This window comes from Dermochelys coriacea, chromosome 3 (assembly GCF_009764565.3).
Source record: "Dermochelys coriacea isolate rDerCor1 chromosome 3, rDerCor1.pri.v4, whole genome shotgun sequence".
Lineage (NCBI taxonomy): Eukaryota > Metazoa > Chordata > Testudines > Dermochelyidae > Dermochelys > Dermochelys coriacea.
Window position 1 is genome coordinate 156536121 of NC_050070.1, and position 24583 is coordinate 156560703.

The window sequence follows — 24583 nt, forward strand, 5'->3', positions numbered from 1 at the left end:
AGGAAGGGAGATCTGTTTTAATTGTTACCATAATGCTCACTCTGGCTAGCCTTTGAGCTGAGAACGGAGGCTCAGTCAGGGAATTGCTCTTGTGTTTTCTCTAAGCCCCCGCTGCAGTGTGTTTGGTGGAAACCTGACACATCAAAGGCTTTTATTGTGTTAGATCAGACTTTAAAAGAAAGCACTCCTGAGATGGAGGGGATCCAGGCAACGGCCCTGGAACAATTTTTACAGTGGGGATTCTGATGATAGAAACCACATATTTGGTGTTTGTTAGCACTACTTCAAGCCGGAGGTGCAGCAGGACCCCTAGTTCCAGCACCATTGGATCTGAGTGACTGGAGTTATGCCTGCCTCCATCAATTATTGAGTCCTAAGCTTGCGTTATGCACCAGTGTCCTTTCATGCAATCGTCTTTGGAGCCTTACCACACTCCCCTTCCTTTTTACATTCTAATTATAGTTTAGCTTGGCTGCTAGCAGAAGCGGCCTTTGGTTTCTTTTTTTAATTCAACTGGGTAATTGAAAGTTAGGTCACTCTGGAATCTTTCCCTGCATAAAGCCAGAGGAGTCCAGAAACCTATTTGAAATGCATAAGCTTCCTCCCCCCCTTGGAGCCAATCCAGATGGAATACAAACAAGGAGAGGACAAATGAGCAGCTCTCTCTGCCTCTCTGAAATGGCTGATGTCAGCTCCCATGAAGTGGCACTTTAATCAGCACACAAGGAATGGTTCTCCCGCTCTAGCCTTCCTCAGCAATTCTTGGTACAGAAACGCTGGGAGGGAGGATTTGTTTTCTTAATTGCTTTAAAAACAAGAACAAAGAGGCAACTTTGTTAGTGCTTTTGTGAGGTGTTAGTCTGGCAGCCATGGAGACTGAAATCCTCTTTTTTTATGCACAGAGCTGCTAGAGCATGGGCAGTAGTAGGGCAAGCGCCTACCACATAGGTTCTGCCAATACATCCTCAGCCTGATCTGAGAGACCAACCTCAGAGGTGAGCTGCTGGATCAGTCGCTTTAGAGTCTGGACAAACGAAAAGCGCTAAGTAATACAGTGCAGGGTACACTCCTGTGTTGGCCAGGAGGTGGATGGACTAGATGGCTTAATAAAGCTTAATGAGACATGAAGGTAGCAGGAGGACTGAGAGTCATTGGACCTGAGTTCTGTTCCTAAGTAAGGTAATAGTTCTCTGCCTCAGTTTCCCCATCTGTGAAATTGGGCTAAAACACTTATATACTTCATGGTGCTGGGGTTAAAAGGCTTAATTCATTCAAGTTTGTAAAGCAATTTGAGATCCTTGTATGAAGTCTGCAGTAGAAGAACTTGCAATGCTGTTGTTATATAGTTTTCTATTTAGATTTAGTCCGGACTCTTTCCTTTACAACATTTCAAAATGTTTTTAGTTTTTACTTTTCCCCAGTGCAGTGAGAGAGCGCCTGGGAAGCAGGTGTATGATGCATCCAGCATCTCGTGGCTGTCTGCCCAGAGGTGTGCCTGCAGGTAAACTGCCCTACTGTTTGCCTAGCTTAATGGCTGTGGTACTGGACAAGCTGGGGTAGATCTCAGTGGTGCAATTTAAAGACAAATTTTCAGTCTCCATGGTGCCGGCGGATTACCTCACCCCAGACATTCAGAAGCACCCCAGAAAAAAAAAATCAATAATACTAGCAGGCTAGTGTCTGTGGAAAGGCAGTCAGCTGGCCTCATCAGCTGCTTTTATTGGGCAGCCTGCTTCACAGTTAAGTGGTTTCCTAATTACAGTCTATACTGTATTCCCCATACTGCACAGCTATGCATTGTCCATTGCTGCTGTTCCTTTATGGCCGCTGTGGCCCACTTCAGCATGGCACTGCCTCAGCATTAATGCTTTGCTCACCAGTGCAATTAAAGGAGGATTAGAAGTGGATTTGTGGCAGCTACCTTCTTAACTTCCTCAGGCTCTCTGTGTCTGGCTGTTCATACATCTCTTTTCACAAGGCCTGGAGGTGGCTAGGAGCCTTGTGAGGCTTTTCAAAAATAGCTCAGTGAGCGATGCGCTTCACAAATTCCTGCAGACGACTCCGGGGCATGTGTGAGAGAGCTCACAAAGCCTCAGGGGGATTTAAGGCTCAGGTAGGATCCACCCCAATCTTCCTGCCTCCCACCCCAAAAATGAAAAACGTTGGGATCCCTCAAACAGATTGTTTTGCACAGCTCAGTCACCACCTCCTTTTCCCTTCGCTCCTTGCCAGCACAGACTTCCCTTCTCAGCCCCCTCAGTCTCATTCCTAAATGAAGAAATCTAGCCCAGGCAAGCTGCCAGCAGCAATCAGCTGCAGTATTGCCAATATCAGGCATCCAAAAATCCTGAGTCAGGCCCCCACAGAATCATAAGATTTAAAATTAATAATAAAACTGTTCGGATTTTTCTTATTTACCTTCTGGTGTTGTAGCCTTTGGTGTTCGCATGTTCAAGCTTTTCTCCACAGCCATGAGGGGCAGAAACATTTTTATTTGGGGGGGCACTGGTTTGTGATTGGTTCTCCTTCCCAAAGCTCCCAACTCATTGAAATCCACAATTGGGGTGTTTCTCTCGTGTGCCCTTCCCTCCAAATTTCTTTGATCATCAAGGAAGGAAGTCAGTGACCAGAAGTTGAAGGTGAGCAGTTGAAATGTCTTATTCAGGCAAGATTCCCCACCTCAGTCTGGCTCCCACTTCCCTGAACTTCTGGGGAGATGAGTGAACAGACAACAGGGCAAGAGCAGTGCAAGGGAAAATTACCTATGCTGTACCTGTTCTGTGGATACAGCTGGCTTCACTCTTTCCTGCACCTCTTCTTCTATGCATTCCCTATCCATGACCTCAGAAAGTCCTGAGATCTCCCCATCAACCACCTCCTGGCACTGGTCAAGGTGGCCATCCATCTGTTCAGGAGGAGGAAGTTGGATTTGGGGGAGGGTTTCTTCGCAACTCTGGGGCCTTTTGCCATCCCTCGTTTGTGCACATATTGGGGCAAAGTTCCTCTGGGCAGCATCCACTGACTCCTTAGAATACTTCTCAGGGCAGTAGGTGTTGTCCAGGGTTCTCTGCTCAAATCCCCTTCTGGATCCCTTGTTTTGACACAGTGACCGATGAAGTGAGCTGTAGCTCACGAAAGCTTATGCAGCTGCTCTAATAATTTTGTTAGTCTCTAAGGTGCCACAAGTACTCCTTTTCTTTTTGCGAATACAGACTAACACAGCTGCTACTCTTACTCCTATCTCTGTTTTTCATTTTTCTTCCCTGCAATCATTTATCTGCTGGATCCTTTGGCCCCTTCCACTGGGCCTTTTGTTGCTGCTGTTCTAGTGGGCTCTGCCCATCTTCCCAGAATTTAAATAGGCTGTTATTCTTCTTTATTAAACAAAGATGAGGAGAAACCAAAACTGAAGCTAATGTCCATCTAGGCATCTCTACAGATCCTGAAAGTCTTAATCCCTCCATAACCTTTTCTAATTGAAACGGTGTGTAAAGGGCAGCTGACTGAGATTTGACTTTCTGCGGAGGATCCCACCACAAAAAGCATGTCACAGACACTCCGGTGTGTTATTTTATTCCACCGTTGTAAGGTAGCTGTGCTGGAAATAAGCAGCAGCATTTCTATGCCCTGTTGTACAGTCCCATAGCTATACCCTGCTATCCAGTGCCACTGCTATAATAAAACGTAACCCATAAAGTGCTTCTCATCTTCAAAAATGCCTTACAAGCCTTTACAACCCTCACTGATGCATGGGGAAGCCCTATTTCACAGATTGGGCCCGGGATCTGAATTTCCCAATCTCTTTTTTGCATTATTGACATGGTCCTTGGGCCTGTTGCTGTACAATGTCATACCACCGGTAGCCTACATTATATATGCAGTGACTACTTCATGTCTGAATGGCTAATAGCGAACAGTGAAGCTGCACTTCTACAACCACTCTGCTGCACAAAAAGCCACCATGTCAGAAATTTTAAAAAAACCCTCTGACTGTGGCTGTTTAGCAAGGGCTGTAGTTCACATATGTTTTGCATTACAGACTGTAGACTTTCTTCTAGCTGAAGCCGAACAAAGGGATCCCAGCTGTGACCAATTATGGTCAGAGAGGCATTTAGGTTAGAGTTTAAAACTGGTGTAAGATTTCAGGCTCTCACTCTAGCTCAGAGAAGTAGCTAAATCCCTGTTCGGGTTATACCAGGTTTGAATACTTTGGGCCTGATTCTGATCTCACTTTCATTGGCTTTACCCTGTTGTCACTCCATTGACTTTAGTAGACCTACTCCTGATTTAAATGGGTGAGGTCATTATCAGGCCAATTCAGTACAAGATACCAAGGTAATCTGAAGGGATTGGAGCTCCCTTAACATTGCCCCTGTCTAGTGGCAGATACGAGTGGTAAGGCTTGAATCTGGATCCAGATCCAGCCTTTCTGAACTGTGGGGAAGTAGTCACATCCAAGGACTTGAGTCAGAGTCCATCTCACCATCATTTTTCTGAGCTCCTTTGAGAGGTTTGAGGGAACACCTGCCCTTTGAACATCAAATCTCTCTTTCATGTACCTTAGGAGCTGTAGAAATAATGGTTCTGAAAATGCATTTTAATTGCACAATAGACTGTTTAACATGCCATTTTCAAAGGGGCTTTGATCCAGCCTCTATACCTAGGCCCTGATCCTGCAAATACTTACTACCCAGCAGAATTCTTACAGTCATGAATTGCCCCACTGAAGTCAGTTGAATGCACCCCACGGCAGAGATCACAAATTCAATTTGCAAAGGGTCTGCAAAGCACCCGCATAGATTCCCCCGGGGAATATCCAAGAGGCCTTCTATGAGTTACTGAGCTGGCTTTGTCCCCTCCCACCTTGGAGAAAGCCTTGGCACAGGAGCCAGTCTGGGGCAGGCAGGAGAGTGTGTCGGGGAGGTGGGAGAGGGATTGGCTGGGGCATTCTTATGCTCAGGAAATTCTGTGCTGCTGCCATGGCCCCTGGGGCAGCAGGGTTGCAAGGTGGGGCAGCCCTAAAGGCTACTTTAGTCTACACTGGAAGACTGAGCCCATCCCTGGCAGTCCCAGATCAAGGGCGACACAAGCTGCCTCCCCCGCCCTGCCCAAGACTTAGCACAAGTGCAGGTATGAATTTTGTCCCATATCACTTTCTAAAACTGCACCCCCATGTTGCTGCAGAAAATGCACAACCAACTGTGACTTTCAAAAGGGACACAATCAACTTGCATTTATTGAAATGGACTAATTTTTAAGAATTCTAGTTTCTTATCAATCACCCTTTAAATAACCTGTTCTGATACTTTTTAAAGCTATATTTTAAACAGATGATATAGGTTTACCTTTCCCCCTGTTGATGTTAATAATAGTATTTTCAAAAATGAAGCAAATTACTAATGGTGTGTTGATGCAAGGGGAGCAGTGAAAGTGACTATAAATGCTCTCAAAATGTAAAAAATAAAGGACCCAAAAATAGAAACAAATCCTTTCATACACACACACCTTTTTTTCCAGTCCAAAATGTGAGTTTTCCAAGCTGACTGTGACTCCAAGAGTTTGCTCTGGTGTATTTCTCGAATACAATGCAAACACTGAAAAGCAAGGAAATTATAAGTTAGAGTGACATTCACGCACAACACAATAGAAATCTCCAAGCATTAGCTCACTACCATCACAATACTCAACCATGTCAGCTCGCTGAGGATTCTGAACTTATCAGCAAAGTACCTTAAGCACCAGAGTAGTCATAGATTCATAGAGTTTAAAGCCAGAATATGTCCTTTTGATCATGTAGTCTGACTTCCTGCATAACGCAGGCCCCTGAACAGTATTGAAGTCAGTGATACTGCACATGTGTAAGAGCTTTGTTGGGTCAGGGCCATGTTACAAAATCAAGCCCCAATACGGCCTGTAATACACTCACTTTCAGTTCAACAATGCTGTTACTTCCCCCCCCGTGGCATGTATCAACGAACTGGCTGGGGGGGCTAGTGGCCAAGGGAGCTTTCCAAGCTGCTCAGCTGGGTCAGTGGAGGAGCTTTCCTCCCAGGGACTTCCCAAGTTAAGGGAGACAGATTTGGGGAACAGGTCTCTGCTTATACCTCAGAGCTTGTTGCCATCTCCCTCAGCTTTCCATGGCATATGCGAAAACAGCTGTGTTGAGTAACAGGAATAATTCTTTCCTTTTTTTGATGATAGATTTTTTTTAATTACCCTGGATGGGGGATCTCATGAAAAGTGGCAATACATGTGGAAAATCTGAAGTCTGCATTGTGTTTCTTATGCTATAGGACTCTGAAAACATGTTAGAAAAGGAGTGATTTTTACAAGTGTGTAAAATAGGAAAAACATTGATTCATTTAATATAATTGTATAGGTAATTGAGTGTGGCTCTGCTGACTAACTTGTATTTGGTGATTAAATTTATGAGATTTAAATTCCTTCATTTTTCATTAAAATTAAGAGAAAAAGTCTGTATAACAAGTGATGCCTCCATAATACATTTGTAGCTACAACTGTATTGACAGTTATATGACATCAGTGAGGGCAAGATCAGACTCTTTTTATTTGTTACATGTTGCACATATATCAAACAACCCGGTCCTGAACCTGCAACTCTTACTCATGTGAGTTGGTCTCATGTCATAGAATATCAGGGTTGGAAGGAACCTCAGGAGGTCATCTAGTCCAACCCCCTGCTCAAAGTAGGACCAATCCCCAATTTTTGCCCTGATCCCTAAATGGCCCCCTCAAGGATTGAACTCACAACCCTGGGTTTAGCAGGCCAATGCTCAAACCACTGAGCTATCCCTCTCCCTCAAAATAATAGCATTCATAGAATATCAGGATTGGAAGGGACCTCAGGAAGTCATCTACTCTAACCCCCTGCTCAAAGGGGGACCAAATCCTCAATTTTTGCCCCAGATCCCTGGATGGGCTACTCAAGGATTGAACTCACAACCCTGGGTTTAGCAGGCCAATGCTCAAACCACTGAGCTATCCCTCTCTCTCTCAAACAGGTTTCATTGAAGAGAATGGAATCAATCATGCGAGTATGGACAGCTCGAGTAAGGACTGTAAGATTGGGCCACATTTAATGATTTTGTTTGCTGCGTATTTGGGCACATTAATTGATGGGATTACACTGGGGACAGTGTAAATTGGGTCCTTTATGAGTTTATTTGAATTTATTGCAGAAATGTAAAACAGATTTGTCTGGTATATTCCTAAAGCATGCGCTCTCACTGCAGCATAACGTTTGTACTATTTTGCCAGGTAACCTTTGAATACTATGTTCTTGTTTTTTCTTCCGTAAGAAGCCTTTAGCCACTGCCTGCAGTGTTTTTTAACAAATGACTTATCATTTGAAACATGCACCATTTAACTTATGTGCTTCTGTCCCTGAAAGCATGGAATATTGATGTCCTGCTCTGCTTGTACACTGCAGACAAAAACCAAAGTCATTATGGCTAAAGAGATATTAAATAAATATTTAGAAAGCAAACAAACCAACCTTGCATGCTATCCATGTAACATCATGTCGCTAAGAAATGTGTTGAATTCATATTTGCCTATATGAAATCATTCTATTGGGCCATATTATGCAAGAGAAGCACAGCCAACATACTAATCAAGAGACAATGGCGTTTAATGGACTAATGAGAAGGCAGGAATAATAATGCTTGCCCTTTCTATAGCACTCTTCAGCCCTAGATCTCAAAGGAAGGTTAGCTGTCATATTCCCATTTTACAGATGGGGAAACTGAAGCACACAGAGGTGAAGTGATTTGCCAAAGCTCAGACAGCAGGTCAGTGGCAGAGCTAGGAATAGCACTTAGGTCTCTTGAGTCCCAGCCCAGTGCTCTATGCACTGAGCCATACTGACTCCTGCTCAGTTGTTGTCCCAGCTCTGACACTGGCTTCTTCTGTGTCTTCTTCCTGCATTTGCAAAAAAGGGATATTTTTTACTGTACTTGCTTCCCTCCTCCTTCTCAGGAATGCTGTGGGGATGAACGCATCAGTGTCCAAAATGTTGTATGGATCTAAAGCCCAGTATAAGTGCTGAGTGTTATTAAATATGTTGATAATACATTTGTAAGTCTTACATATATTTGGTATGTATAATTAATGACAGGTTGGAAATATAAAGGAGAATTTGCTTTTCTACAGCAGTTTTCATCATCAGGGTCGCTCAGTTCACATTTAGGGAGTTAGTGCCAGATTCTTTAATTTGCTAAGGTCACTTTGCAATACCTAAGTAACCCAAACTGACCTAAAAGACCTGGTGATTAGGGGAGAATTTCCCCTGTGCTGGGTAACTCCACCCACAGAAAATCGGTGGAAACGGTTCTCTCCTCTGGTATGTCAGCCACCTCATCTCTTGATGTAAGCAAAGGGAGAAGGTGTGTAAGATTGTTCCTGGGGTACCCAGGACTGTGAGTCACCTTGTGACCATCTGCCTCTAGCAGGAGGGAATCTTGCTTGTGGTAACTGGGTATTATCTCCCTAATACCACCAGGCCTTCAGCCACTCAAACACTCTCTTCTGGTCTAAGCCAGCTTGTCTTCGCTTTGCAGGTTAACAAGAAGTGCACCCTAGTTACCAAGTCCTTTTGAAGCATTCCCCTGTGATATTCAGCGCCTCACACTGGCTACTCACAGAAATCCCAGATCCTGTGCCCCCAAAGGAACAGGTGCCCCAGTTTACCAATTTTACCATAAACCATCATTTCTGTATAACATACAGCACTTGTAATGAAACAAAAGAGGGTTTATTTAAGAAACCATAGTGATTCCCCTAGAAACAAGAGAGAGTGATGGAAACAAATGGTTACAATGGAAAACAAAATCAGAAAACACGAATTAGGGCCTACACTTATTAATAGTTACCGTTCCTATCTAATACACTAGGATTTCCCCCCAAAGTTCAGTCTGTTGCAGAGCTGGCTGGTTTCACAGGAGCCAAGATGCAAACTGTCATGATGTCTCCTTGGTGAATGGATCCAGAGCGCCTCTCCCCATTCTGTGTTCTACGGAAACACTTGTTTATCTCTATTCATAGACAGGGCAATCCCCTGTCTATTGTAATGATCCATTTTTACCTCCAAGTGGCTTGGACTGTTTGCAGGTGTCTTTGATGGTTTGTCATTGACTCTTCTGGGATGAAGCAATGGAAGACAACTGAGCCTGGCATTACCTCACCAGCTAACCAGGGAGGAGTGGCAACTCACTCCTGCATGAACAAGCTGTCACCGAGTAATATTGCTCTCTGATGATGCCACTTAACCTTAAGACCTTAAGGGCATAAACGTCAATATAATTACATTATTCCTTACATACCATCTGTACCTACATCACACCATCATTGTGAACATTGATAAGTTGCAAGCTTTCCACAGAGACCTTTCATGTTATTCTTTGTGAATAAATACCCTGTAAGCAATGTACTTGATGTAGTGAGTTTGTCAGGTCCGAGACAAGAGTTGCTTGCAAAGAACAGGGGACCCTTTCCCTGGGGGCCTGTGTCACAGCATGGCAAAGGCCAAAGCATAGGCCAAAGAGAGAAAAGTGAGGAGAGGAGGTGGGGGTGGCGTGGAGCTTTGCTGCGCTTGATTCCTCACAGCTGCAACAATAATTCTCAAATCTACTTCTCTATTCCACACCTGTCTCCCTGTGTCCAAATTAAAATCTTGGCCTCTTTTTCCGACATCTCCTTGTGGAAGTCCAGCCACCAACCTAAGCTCAATAGAGCCAATACTAAGCTCTTGGTTTTCCCCCACAATCCCTCTCTTCCCCACTTTCTTTGTCACTATGGTCTACACTTCCACTCATCCAGGCCTCTACTCTACTCAAAATGCTACTGCCATAATAATTGTCCTGTAATGTCACTTTGACCACCCATCTCCTCATGCCTCAACTGGCTACCCCTGCATTATCAAACACAAGCTTTGTACTGTCACACTTACAGCCCTTCAAAATTTACCTCTACCCAACTTAGCTGTTCTGTTAATCATCATGATTCAAACACCACTCTCTCTGCCAGTGCTCCCAGCCTTCAGTGCCCACAAACACCTCCATGTTTTCTTCCAGACCTTGCTATATGCATCAGAAAAACTGTGACAAAATCCATTTAGCCACCACTGAATCTGACTTCAAATCCTTCCATAAAACACCTCTTCCATGATGGCCACAAGACTTCGCCCGCTGACAATGGTGAGCGCTGACTAATGCTCATTTAGCTCAAGTTATGCTTGATTTTACTGTTACCTCATCCTCAACCTCTCCTCCCACCCTGCCCCACATGCATCTGTATTTGTTCATGTCATCCACCTGTTGTATTCAGTTGTAACCTAGTTCATGATATGTTTGGGGCAGGGATTGTCTTTTTAATGTGTGTGTACAGTGTCTTGCACAATGGAGCACTAATTCATGGCAGAGGTTGCTAGGTGTGTTACCATGTACACATAAATTAATAATAATAATTAATAATTAATATATACAGGCATATTAACCAAAATTGGCAAATGAAGGTTCAATTAACTCCATCCAGGGGCTGTTTTCAGAGCAATGCCCTTTCTGTAATCTTGTTGGGTCTGGCATTGCCCCATAAATTACTCTGGCACTTCCCTGTCAAAATCTGACTTAGTCCCAGTGCTCTGATTTTGACCTGGGGCTGGATCCAGTAGTCCAGCCAAGCTGGCTCAGCACAGGATGAGGGACAGAGGAAAAGGTGGCTTTATGTTACCTTTCTACCTCCCTGATCTTGGGGCCTCAGGGCTGCCCTAAGTTGTACCTGGTTGCCCACAGGCCCCATGGGCCATCCCAGCAGCTAGGGACAGCTGCAATGCAGTAGCCATGCACCCTTTTCCACAGCCTTGCACCTTATGCCACCCCGGGTTCCACTTCCTCTGGATGAAAATCTTAGGGGTCGCTAGGCCAGGTGTATGGCTCCTTTGTGCTACCAAAGTGGTGTAAAAGAGCAGCAATAGGATCAGGGATCTGGCCCCATGTATAAGTAGGAGTAATTTCACTGAAGCCAACTGAGCGGCACCTGCTGACACCTGGTCTGAACTTGGCCCAAAGCTTCTGACTCCAAGTCATGCACAGAGTGAGGGAGCAAAATGTCCTACAGCAAAAGGGTTTTACATGAGGACACAAGTGGGATGCTGTATGGAATCGGGGACACTTTAGGATATTATGAATACCGATATTGTAAAATTGCAATGAGTTATTTCAGGTATGCCGTGTAAGGTATCTGCAAAAATGTTATAATTTGCCAGGTATTATAATCTCGTTTATATCACCTTTGTATTGTAAGTAGTATGTATGATATGTCTGGAGTTCCAAACTTGTGCTGTGCATTTGGGTGACACCCTCAGACAGATTGCCATTAGCACTGCCTAGCCTGCTTGACGGCGCATCAAGGGACATCAGCTACACAACTGACCCATTGGGAAAAGGTAAGGGATACACCTTATGACTCAGCAAGATATGCAGGGGCATGCCTATGGACAGAACTCTAAGACTTCCAGGCAATGGGCTGGGCAGCTTGTGTCTGGAACAAAGAAAATACAAGCTGCATGGAAAAAGAATATAAAAGGCAGCTGCATGTTCTCCATTTTGTCTTTATTCCTGCTTCTTACCTCTGGAGTAACCTTTCTACAAACAAAGCTCTGAACAAAGGACTGAATGACCTTTCCAAACTGTGGATGTCTTCTAAGGGGACTTTCAAGCCAGCAAACTCACCAATATTGATAAGAACCTGATATATGGACTTTGAAGTCTTTGTATGTATGTGACTCCTTTACCATCTAACAGCTGTTTTCTTGTTCTTTCTTTTTTCTTTATAATAAACCTTTCGTTTTAGATGCTAAAGGTTTGTCTGGCCATATGGTATTTTGGATACGATCCAACCTAATATTGACCTGGCAATGTGGCTGGCCCTTTGGGGTCAGAAGAACATTTTATATATGTGAGAAGAGTTTTTTAAATAACTTCTCACTGTACTGGACCTAGGCGCTGATTGGCAGCCAGAGAACTGGAATGCAATTAAGGGGGCTGTGTGATTTCCTTTTTGCTTCTTGATAACCAGTGTGGGGATCAGAGGCACAATTTGTGACTGGTTGGGGAATTTAACTTCAGAGTTACCCATTAGTCTTGGGAGGATTTTCTCTCCCTTTTACAGCCTGCCCTGCCCTTGGCATTTCCAGTGAGGGCTGCCCTAGGCACACCGGGTCACAACAAGCTCATGCTATTTGACCCACAAGCAGGTGCTGCTCCATCACTCCATTCTTCTACTGCAGGTGCAGCTCCATCACTGAAGGTTCATGGCTCTCCATTCCAAGGTGAGTCACTGAGAAATTAGGCTGTTGTATATGATAGACACTTAGAGCACTTAAGTGCTTAGCTTACTTATTGTCTCTACAGCTGGGAGACTATTGTAGAGACAAATTAAATAATTAATTGCTAATTCCCTCAGACAATGCACCTTGTTATCTCAAGGAGCACACTGCATCCTGGGCACCACAAGGAGTGGTTGAGACCTAAAAGCATAGCGGTAGAAGGTACAAAAGACCAAGATCTACCGACTCCACTCCCACTGTAATTGCACACATCAGGAGGAATTGGGTGTGATGTATGACAGGAGTGTGGGGGGAAGGGGAAGGGTGTGTGCTGGGGGAGGGCGGAGATGAAGAGACACGGAGGGGGTGAAGGATGGCATGTGCATATGGAAAGTGGAGGAAGGAGAGGTAAAGAGAAGAGAGTGTAGGGTAGGAAAATAGGGGTGTGTCATGGGAGGAGGAAGGACTTGTGTCTACACAGGGGAGAGAAGAGGGCTATGATGGCTAGTGAGGGAAAGGATGAAGTGCATTTGTGTAGTAGGTTGAAAGTGATTCACCTACATATACTGGGCAAGGGTTAATATAGGCTTGAGAGGCCAATTTACCTGCCTGCTTGTACCTGGAGGGTGGGCCAGGCCTATATAGAAGTAAAGCCCAGCTGGGGTTTGGTTCCATAAAGAGCTGGGTGAGGCAGCTCGGGGGCAGAAGACCTAGTGGAGAGTTTCCTCTTTTTAATAAAGAGCTGAAAGAAGGCTGAGAAGGACAGCACAATAGCCAGGCTACTCCGGGGGAAAGTAGAAGTCTGAGTGGAGGCAGGGGCCCTGAGGAGCTGTAGCCTGCCTGGTCATTGGGAGGGTTGTGCCAGCCTTAGGGTGTGGGATTAAGGAATAGAAGCCTGGGGTTAGACAGAAGGACATCCCAGAGCAACAGAGGCATGCCTATGGGGAGATGGTTGCTAGGTGGGCTGAAGGTTTGGTTTTCAGACAGTTCTGTTGGGCTTTGGGTAAAGGATTCAGGGGGAGGGGGCAGGACTTGGGCAAGAGGGCCTAGGTGCTCTGACGGCTGCAGTAGGTCATAGGACAGTGGGGGAAACTGAGGCAAAAGTTGCTGGAATACTACTGGCAGCCAGGGGCCTTGAGGTAGCAACTTGTTCACAGGGAGACACCTCTTCATCTCAGCTGCTTCTGTCTCTACCTAGTGCTTACTGCTTGCCTTCCAAAATCACTTCAGGCATATGAGTGATCTGAGCCCTATGCATTTTACTGTTCTTCATTTGCCTAGCGACAGCCTTCAGAAATAATTTTAAAAAAAGGAAGGGTAGTAGGTAAGTGTTGCTGGTAGAAGCTGCACAGATGGGTAGGTATATCAGTTGGAGAGAGAGAGAAGCATCCCAAGAAGTCTATAAACAGACTTGATCAGGCTGGTTTGCAGCCTATAGTAATGATAATTAAGTCCTGATTCTGCAAATCTTTAAGTTTACACATGTGATTACTCATGTGAGTAGTCTGACTTCAAGAGCCCTAATCACATGAGTAGAGATATGAACACATTTACACTATCATGGCCCTAATAAATAATTTTCTGTACATGATCAGCATTTATTTTCCCCTGGATCTGAGATTATTACTCTTCTGGGTAAATTGCAAAATATGGCTGTTTAACATTGCTTTTTATTGTGGTGAGGGCTGAATGGGGAGAATCTTAATTTTTGTGACTGGGAGAATTTTTAGTGGACATCATGTCATTCAGATGTATTTGTAAAATGTTTTCTTAGGAACTGTAGATGGGCCTAGTGCATCTTTGACAGGTGCATTATACAAACTGAAATAACAACCAAGGATCTAGGCAGTTGACTTGCTTTTATAGACAGATGTGATGCTGTCAGGTGTGTTGCCCAAGAGGTAGTGCACAAGGAAGGGGCTCTTGATCTGTAATGGGAAGGGGGGGACAATGGTAGTTCCCTTGGGTTGGGTTGGTCTCTATAAGAGAGGTAGATCAGCAGGAGAAGCAAGAACTCATGTTTTCCAAGTTTCCTAAAACCCAGTGGGCCCTTGTGTAAATCCTCATAATTCAGCTGAAATCAAGGGCTCTGACACTTTACACCAGCTGATGATTTGGACCAGTATTTATTACTTCTTGTTGTTGTGCATCTCTTATGTCATCAGAAACCAGTCTAGTCTGAAGCACAACTCTTAGCAAACAGGTCTGTAAGTCTTGTCTCTGCTGTAATCAGTTAATCTTCCATTGCAAGCCCCTGGGGCTGCATTTTCTTGCTGCCAGATATTGTAACTATGGAGCTCTTTGGTACACAGTTTGATTTTTAAAAATATGACCTGGGAGACACTTCTTTCAATTCTGAAAATGAGCCATATGAGTAGATTGGTGTGAGTCCACAATGTCTGAATTTCTTGATAATCCCAGGAGTTGCATGTGTGATGTCCTATTTGGCTAGTAAATACTGGAGCTATTGGAGGGTCCCACGTGCAAAATCCTGAAAACATTATTTTAATTCTCCCTGCACCGCACAAGGAGGTAAGTAGTTAGTATTACCCTGTTTCCCATTGTCTCCCACCTATAAAGTGAATGGCCTGAGGTCATGCAGCAATTCAGTGGCAGAACCAGGACTGGGGCTCGAAGGCTCCTGTGACAGATTCAGTCACAGAGAGTCCCTTGGGACTGTCACCTGATGTGCTGAAACTACCTCTGAGCCTGTTTTCTTTGCCAGCTTGGGACTCCAGAACCCTGTCTTGTTGTGCCAGCCTTGCTAGCTTGCTGCAACACAGACCCAGGGTCTGAACCACACCCCCAAAGCTGCAGAGTTAACTGAAAACAGCTCAGCAAGTACTCCTGTCTCCAGCACCCAGACATCCAGCTCCCAATGGGATCCAAACCCCAAATAAATCCGTTTTACTCTGTATAAAGCTTATACAGGGTAAACTCATAAATTGTCCTCCTTCCATAACATTGAAAGAGAGAGATGCACAGCTGTTTGCTCCCCCAGGTATTAATCACTTACTCTGGGTTAAATAATAAACAAAAGTGATTTTATTAAGTATATGTAGAATTTAAGTGGTTTCAAGTAATAACAGACAGAACAAAGAAAGTTACCAAGCAAATTAAAACAAAACATGCAAGTCTAAGCCTAATACATTAGGAAACTGAATACAGATAAATCTCACCCTCAGAGATGTTCCAATAAGCTTCTTTCACAGTCCTTAATGTATTAGGCTTAGTCTTGGCCCAATCCTTTCCCCTGGTACACTCCTTGTTAGTTCCAGCTCAGGTGGTAACTAGGAGATTTCTCATGACTGGCAGCCCCCTTTATTCTGTTCTGTCCCCTTTGATAGCTTTGGCAGAAGGCAGGAATCTTTTGTCTCTCTGGGTCCCCACTCCTCCTTCTAAATGGGAAAGCACCAGGTTTAAGATGGATTCCAGTACCCAGGTGATATGGTCACATGTCCTGTGAGACCCCAAGCCTCCATTCTTCCCAGCCTGACTCACAGGATTGCAGAAAGGCTTGCAAGTAAACGGAGCCATTTACAACCAACTCTCCTAGTCAATGGGAGCCATCAAGATTCCAAGCCATCATTAATGGCCCACACTTTGCATAATTACATTAGGACTTCAGAGTTATACTTCATATTTCTAATTTTGATACAAGAATGATACATACATACAAATAGGATGACCACACACAGTAGATTATAAACTTTGTAATCTTTGTATAATTTGTAAGTATAAACTCTTTTCCGGTGGGGATCATGGCGGGCGTAGAAGGAAAGAAGGTGCCATCTGTTCCAGAAAGCCTTTTGAAAAAGCGAAAGGCTTTTGCTGATATAAAAGCCAAGCATCTGAAGAGGCTAGTGGTTCAAAAGAAGCTTCGTAAAGCGCAAAGAAAACTCATCTATACAAGAGCTCAGGCCTATCACAAGGAGTACAGGCAAATGTATAGACGTGAGATTCGTATGGCCCGAATGGCACGCAAAGCTGGCAATGACTATGTACCTGCTGATCCAAAACTGGCCTTTGTGATCAGGATCAGAGGTATCAATGGAGTTAGCGCGAAGGTCCGTAAGGTATTGCAGCTCCTTCACCTGCGTCAGATTTTCAATGGTACATTTGTAAAACTCAACAAGGCTTCAATTAACTTGCTGCGGATTGTTGAACCCTACATTGCATGGGGTTACCCCAATCTGAAGTCTGTGCATGAACTGATCTACAAGCGTGGTTACGGCAAGATCAACAGGCAGCGCATTGCTCTGACTGACAATTCTCTAATTCAGCGGTGTCTTGAGAAATATGGCATCATCTGCATGGAAGATGTGGTCCATGAGATCTATACTGTTGGCAAGAACTTCAAAGTGGTGAACAACTTTCTGTGGCCCTTCAAGTTATCTTCTTCTCGAGGTGGAATGAAAAAGAAAACTATCCACTTTGTGGAAGGTGGAGATGCTGGCAACAGGGAAGATCAGAGTAACAGGCTCATAAGGAGAATGAACTAATGGTGCCCAGCAGTGGACTTTCCTACTCTAAGCTTTGTAATGATACCTTACAAGAGACCTTTTCCATAAAGCATATTCCAGTTACATCATAATCACACTTATAAACATATTTTTATAAAGCATATGGAGTACAACGTTCACAGCTCCTGAATGGACTTCTCAGGAAATAGTCTCTTGAAAAGACCATCCCCTTTCTCACATAACTGACCTCTCTTGACGCTTGGATGTGAAAAGCAATGGGACCGCAAATCATTGGCTGTATTTTTAGTTCCAGTGACCCTCTCCCTCCACCCCCCAAGCCACTGGCATTCATACTAAAGCGGTGGAGGATTTTAAAGACATTGACTGTGTGTGTGTTTCCTCTTCCTTAAAATGGAATAGTATATCCCTGTCTCACAGGGAGTTCTGAGGCTTCATTCATCAATGTCTGCCAAGCAACTGAGCTCCTTGGATGAAAAGTGTTATAGGGGCGTGATGTCTTGCCATTAAACAAACAGCGACAGCTGAACAGTGGGGCAGCTGCTGCTTTAGGTGTTGTCAGAATTAATTAATGCTTGCAAAGAACTCTGAAGTTTGAAGCATTGTATAAAAGCTGCATGTTATCAGGTGCCAATCATGAGTCTCAGACTGAATAAAACAGGCCTGAATGGTGAGATGGAGGCAGTAACATACTTGCCCGTTCTGCAAGCGGTAGGCACAGCTGACACTAGGCACTTGCAGTGCTAATCACCAGTGTGAGACCTCCCCAACAATTGGGGACAAGGCACAAGACCTGATACCTGAAGGGGCACAACTGAGGGAGCCCATAAAGGGGACAGAGGTGCAGCTCACTCTCTAACTGTGACACTGTTTTTCTATTGGAGAAAGCTAAGGCTATATAATAACGCTTAGCCCACCCTGCAGTGTCTGTCTGTAATATTCCAGCAGGCCCAATCTCAGATTCCTTTTAGGTGTACAATGAGTGCAGGATTTGGTTCCATAAGTTAACTTTTGAGGACAATTATTCTATCTCAGGTTGAAAATGAGGGCCCACAAAAGCCCGTCATTGGTACAGCACCTATTGTGCCATGTTGGAACATTTGGCACTTACAGCAAAACGTACAGTCAGAAAGTAAGTGATATCTCAGCTCTGTCCAGATAGCCCAGGTCCAAACAGGTGCTGGCTCCAGCCTCAGTGTAGTTTAGAGCAGAATTTCTGCTCCTTGGGTCTAAATGCTGAGGCCAACATTTTTGAAAGTTGCATCTAATTTTGGGTGCCCAACTTAGATATCTGGAGCACCCACAATTCCAATGATATGTATGCTGTTTCTTTAACTCTGTAGCAGAAAGCCAGGCTGTAGTGGGCCTGGGAAGAGTCTAGGTCATGGGTTCTCAAGCAGGGGGTTGCAACCCCTTTGGAAGGTCACAACCAGCTGTCAGGGGGTTGTGTCTATCCTACCCATATAAGAGGGAAGGGGAAGGTCCCAGCTAGAGCTCTGGTATGGGGCAGGAGGGAGGGATCCACCCTATTGAAAGGGCGATCTGGGCATGGAAGTTTGAGAACCACTGTTCTAGAAGCTTTGCAGCAAAGCAGAGAGAGAGCGAGCATGAGCACATCTTTAGGGAATATGTTGTTTTCCTGATTCTATCTGAGTTCCTTGTTGGAAGAAAGTGACTCTTTCTGTGGTTCCTTACCATGGTCGTGCGGCAGATATTTAAACACAGCACCAGTAAAAGAAAGACTGCGACACCAGCCAGGGAAAGATTAGAACTAGGAGCATTGCAGTAGGAAAACACTGAAGGTAGATGTCTCAAGGACAGTGCCAAAAAAGCCACAGTGAGTCATGTGAACTAGAGAACATGTGACTGTGATGGATGATTCTTCTGTGTGTATAATGATTCACTCAATGGCATGTGTGCATCTGTCATACTTTGTCTCTATACATTTACTAGCAGTTTTAGAAATAACTTAAGCCACTAAGCAGCTTTTCTCCGGAAAGCCTATGGCCCAGATTCTGGAACACCACATAATGTCCCTTAAAATGGGTAGGTACAGTACATGTGCGCCAAGAGCAGTGTTAACGGGCTAAATCCTGAATCAATGGGAATTTTGCCTGAGTAAGAATGAAAGGATCAGGATGGAACCCAATGCTTTCCTGTTTTCTGGCCAGCAGTGCCATGCATACAGCACCCTCCAGGTGGCTATCAGTGCCAGGAGCACAAATGGTCTGTATGGGGGTGTGTGCGTAGAGGCCACATTAGGGGCGGCACACATATAAACACACAAATCACGGCCCCAGTGTTCCAGAATGCCTCCTCTCATGGAGGCCTGTGAATCAGCCTCTGCACTGTAGGAAGACAAAATAGGGGAACAACTTCTATCTTGTGCCCCTGCTATTGGACATTGGTTTTCTGGAGTGTAGCCATGCCTACAAGACTTCAGTCTAGGTTAGCAAGAGCAGCACAGTATCCCTCGCCCTCTACTGTTTTGCAAGGACAATCTTGATCTTGGACAAGGCGCTCTCCTGTTCCCAATGCTAAGTGGCTTGTCGCTTTAAGAGTCTTACAAGGACCATCTGTTGATTAAAAGCAACATCACCACATGTCTATTTGTGACAGCAATATGATTGAGTGTGATGTAGTCATCGTGCTTCAAAATGTCACAATGCAAATGTCACATAATCGGAGGAGAAAGGCAGCTCTGGATGAAATTAATAGGTTGCTTAGAACAAACAAAAAGAACTTTTGGAGTTCACTGTGACTGAGGGTATGTCTACATTGCAATTAAAAAACCCTTTTGGCCCGTGCCAGCTGACTTCATGCTCACGGGGCTCTAGCCAAGGTGCTGTTTAATTGAGGTGTAGACATTTGGGCTAAGGCTGGAGCCTGGCTCTAGGACCCTGCAAGGAGGGAGAATCCCAGGGTTTAGGCTGCAGCCCAAGCCCAAATATCTACACCTCAGTTAACCAGCCCCTTAGCTGGAGTCCTGTGAGTCCGCATCAGCTGGCACGGGACAGCCCTGTGGGTTTTTAATTGTAGCATAGACATACCTTCAGTGAACACTATGGTTGAGACTCAAGGGGAAGGATATTCATGTACATAAGGAATGGGACTGGAATCACAATATGTGGGTTCAGATCCTAGTTCTGCTAATGACTCACCCTGTGGCCTCAAGCAAACCACTTCATTTCTCCCAAATTTCTAATAGTGAGGGTAATTAACCACTGGAACAGTTTACCAGTGTTTGGGGGGGGGGGGAGGCAATTCTCCATTCCCTGAAATGGTTACATCAAGATTGGATGTCTTAAATACATATGGTCTTATTTAGCCTCAAGCTGTTGGGCTTGATGTAGCACTTACGAGGTGAAATCTTCTGGCCTGTGCTATGCATGAATTGGACTAGAGGACTCTCATGGACCCTTTTGGTCTTAAAAAATAAACACACATTCAAATATTTGATTTATTTCTCTCAGTTTCAAAGTCTGCAAAAATGAGGAAATAAGTAACACTTCTGTGAAGCAGTTGAATGTTACGAGGCTATGTTTGTGAATGTCTCGAACTCCTTTGAGCATCTCTGATGGAAGATACTATAGAAATGATACTATTTCGATACATCGGGGTGGGTGGTTAGAGCTTTCTAGACAGACAGAGGGGAAAAAAAAGAGAGGCTATATAATATTACCAGAGACATCTGCAGTTGTATAAGCTAAAGTAAGGGTAACCAAATCTCATTCTTCAGGGTGGAAACTGATCACCAGCGAGATCAGGAAGGAATTTTTCCTGCCCACGTACAGCAAGCCACAACAGTTAGGGGAATTATAGATTGTTGGTGAGGATTTTTGTTTGCTTGTTTTTGTTTCATCTATCATAATTGACCAGAAAGAAAAGGAGTACTTGTGGCACCTTAGAGACTAACAAATTTATTTGAGCATAAGCTTTCGTGAGCTACAGCTCACTTCATCGTGTGTATGATAAAACCCATTGTTTCATCTTCTCTGTGTGTGTATATAAATCTCCCCTCTGTATTTTCCACCAAATGCATCCGATGAAGTGAGCTGTAGCTCACGAAAGCTTATGCTCAAATAAATTTGTTAGTCTCTAAGGTGCCACAAGTACTCCTTTTCTTTTTGCGAATACAGACTAACACGGCTGCTACTCTGAAACCTGTCATAATTGACCAGTATTCAAGTCCAGATACTAGATGTCCCACCCAGTAGGGCAAGTCATATCTTCCTTCAATAAGTTAATAGATGAGGAGAGATCCTTTTCAATAGTGCACAGAGCAGCTAGCCCTTTTAAAAGTCTCTTATGGTTTCCGTGTGCGCTCCTAGGTCCAAATGGCTATCCAATATACAGTACAGCCCCTAATGTTGATTTAAGGGCTTGTTAAAGCTTGCATGCTACTCCTCTGATTGAATCTATTAGCACCACTATTATTGTTCCATCTGCCCAGCACAGCAAGTCCACTGATTACATTTACGAATTTTCCATATGCCTGTAAGTGATGGCTCTGTCATCTCTGGAAAAAATACTGCCAAAAAAGAATGATATGGTCCATCCTTTTTAATTTATTGTCCTAATAAAAATTAATTACCTGGGGCCCAGCTTCCAGAAAGCTCCAGGGAGAATAAAATCCTAACAATGACATATTCATCAGTGGTAAATGGAGTAGAAAGTGAGTCATCACACAGGGTTAGATGCAAAATACAAGTGACCTTGGAATTACCATCGACTTTGAAAAGTTCACATTTCACTGAAAACATTACAATGAGCAATTGGAGACAGCTGCATTGGTTTGGAAATGTTCCGGTGCTTCTAAGTGTGTGGGGGGAGATGGGTGGCAGTGTACCCCATATCAGCACTGGCTTTAAGATTTTGGGGCTCCCTCTAACTCAGCCCCCTTGTTATATACCAGGAAGTTTACATGATGGGGTCATATCCCTGTATGCAATGTGCTGAAACCCACAATAGATTTAGGATCTAGATTGCAGAATAAATGAAGGGGCAGATTCTGCCACTGCTACTCATTATATCTTACTCCATGAGCAGTAACAATGAAATCAGCAGAACTAGGGGTTGCAATATGTAATCCTAGATTTGGAGGGCAGAGCCACGAAGAAGCCAAATTTCAAGTTAGTTGACAATCCCACTCCAATTGTTGGGGAGGACATAATCTGTTTGTGTATAAACAAATTAATTTCTTTTGGCTGAGATTGTATAAAAGTCTCCTTTATGTTCTTATTCATGCAAACACTTATCTGCTGGAACAGCTTTCTTTGCCACAGAATAAGAAGTTTATCTTCAAGCCTATGAATACTTCACATTTTCCTTACTCCAAACTGAAATTTAGTCCAGGTGAAAATGTGTCCTGCTCTGTGTTATGATCGCCAAGTTTTTCAGTTGAATGAGCTGAACTGTTTTCTTTCTTGAGGCAAAAGAGCATTCTGTGTTTCACCCAATTTCCTCCACGGTTTTGGGAGCACTGAAGCTTGCTAAAGCGTATAATTGCATAGCACTGCTGCCCGTGTGGCTGGTGAGTGTGGAGTCTCTAATCATGAAGATGGGTATTTACAAAAGAAAATGCTGCTTGAAAGCCCTGCACTTTACTTCAGTAAATCAGTCACTGGGAGCCATAGTTGCTAAGCTACAGGGAAAGTAGGGCAGCCAGTGATAAAGAAGCGTTTTAGGGTGATTACTTGACATTAAAGTCAGTAGATCAGTGGGTGCTCCCCCTAGAGAGAAGCATTTCTTTGCTGAAGAAAGGCCTGTAAGTGACATTAAACCATTTAACACTGTGGATCAGATGAGCTGCTTTGGGTTTTTTACGTCTTGTGTGTTAAAGACTCTTAGGAGATAAAAAGCTACCTGGCACCACATTAATATTAATGGGAGTTGCAGAAATGTGAAAGGGAGCCTGAAGCTTCTTGCTCAAGGATGCAAAAAGGCACATGTGGTTACTATTTACTACTCTGACTTTGGTGGTTGTTTGTTTAAAACACTAACAGTGGAGACTAGCCAGTTATCCTGGAACTGTGGAATATTGGTTCTTTTGTTGTTCTGTTTTCCTTCCTGACGTTGTCTCCCCTCACCCTTCCTCAAATATCCTGATGCACTGGAAGCTCCTATTCACGTCTTCCATTTGGCTTCAGTGGAATTATGCAGGCACATAATTTTGTCCATAATGCCTCCAACACGGTTGTACACAGGTTTCGTTCCTGCTTCCCTCACTCACAACTCAAGCTATTGGAGGATTGTGCCCTGTCTCAGGCTGGGGAGATCTAGCACCCTAAAGGGAGGGGGAGATTAGGGAAACACTGAGTAATATTCAAGTTTAGATCAGTTTTTTAACCCCAGAAAAACGGTCTCCAAACTATGTATAAACCCAGACCCTACTAATTATGTGTTATAACTTTAAATTACAGGTCAGTAGTTAAAATAATCTGTTGCTTTGTAGTATTAAAAAACCCTGCTGTGACTAACTGAATGATGAAGCAGGGCCTGAGAAGATTTTATTAGTTCATTTCATTAATCAAAAAAGCTATTTATTGTGTGTGCCAAACAATAGAGATTATTGTTTTTCAACAAGACTTCAATACCTTTTCTTTCCTTGAGAAGGTTAGAAAATTATCTTCTCCATATATCTCATAATGTATAGTGGCATATACGGCTTTTCTTTAGGCTTTTGGCTGACAATGAAGTGTAGTATAATATTGTTTAATACCCAGCAGTTATCTCATAGGGGACTATATCCTACGTGTTCAGTAGAATGGACTGAATGATCTTTCTAATAGGTCTCCTTCATCTACATATAGGAAATCCATAGGGTTTTAATTTAATTGTAAGATTGTGAATAGTGTGATAAATTCTTTTCATAGCTACCAAAGGGTGAAAAGTACAAAAGTAAAAGGACTTGTCCATGGATTTATGGAGACATACACACGCAGAACAAAACTTTAAAAGTATTAGTCAAGCAAAACTGACACAAAATCTAAAATACAAAACAAATTACTAAATCCATATACATTGTTCAAACACATGGAAATCTGAGCAAATGTCTGAATTTGCGATATGGCATATCATCCGGGTGGAAAAAGACATTACATTCAGTCATTGCGGGGTGGGGGGAGTTTTAAACTATATTATATAAATAGATCCATTGTTTAAAAAAAAGTTATATTTAAGAAATATATGTAGCACTCATGAAAGTCCTCAGATTGACAGCTTGACACATCGGCATTGTGTGGCAGACTCCCTAGCTAATGCAAATCGTTATTGCTCCACTGAAGTCAGTGAAGTTATGACAACTTACGCCTGCTGAAAATCGGTCCCTGTCTTTTTATCCATAAAACAGGCAGTGACAGAGCAAGTTTGCCACACATTGCCATTACCTCTCAACCCTTATTGAAAGTAATTACCTCTAGGACAGGGTTGCAAGAGGTGTTCACTCTCCATGGCTCATTCAGTCCTTGCTTGGCGCCTCTGCTGAGACTGACAAGGGGTCCCTTAATGCTGACTACAGTGGCAATTTTCTCAGGTTGTCACCTGCCCACTAGAAACTGGACTGAGAAGCACCAATTCTCTACCTAGGCCATCTATCAGTCATCAGCTAACCTTCAGCCATTACTGACCTGGCTTGGATTCAAACATTACGGACTGGAGAGCAGAACTTTGGAATCTCGTGACTAAGCAACTAAGTAACATTCTTGTCAACTGCTGGAAATGGCCCACCTTGATTATCACTACAAAAGGTTTTCCCCCC

The 24583-nt window shown here is 43.7% G+C and overlaps 1 protein-coding gene across 1 annotated transcript; it reads left to right on the forward strand.

Moving 5' to 3' along the window:
* The first annotated feature begins 336 nt into the window (after positions 1-336).
* Positions 337-16873, forward strand: LOC119853440 (60S ribosomal protein L7-like). Its single transcript, XM_038396519.2, has 3 exons — positions 337-346; positions 1485-1494; positions 16088-16873. The coding sequence occupies exon 3, from the start codon at positions 16105-16107 to the stop codon at positions 16843-16845; it is 741 nt and encodes a 246-aa protein (XP_038252447.1). The 5' UTR covers positions 337-346; positions 1485-1494; positions 16088-16104; the 3' UTR covers positions 16846-16873.
* Positions 16874-24583: the final 7710 nt, after the last annotated feature.

Excerpts from the sequence above, each read along its gene's own strand:
- LOC119853440 (XM_038396519.2), top strand. The coding sequence starts at position 16,105 with ATGGCGGGCGTAGAAGGAAAGAAGGTGCCATCTGTTCCAGAAAGCCTT.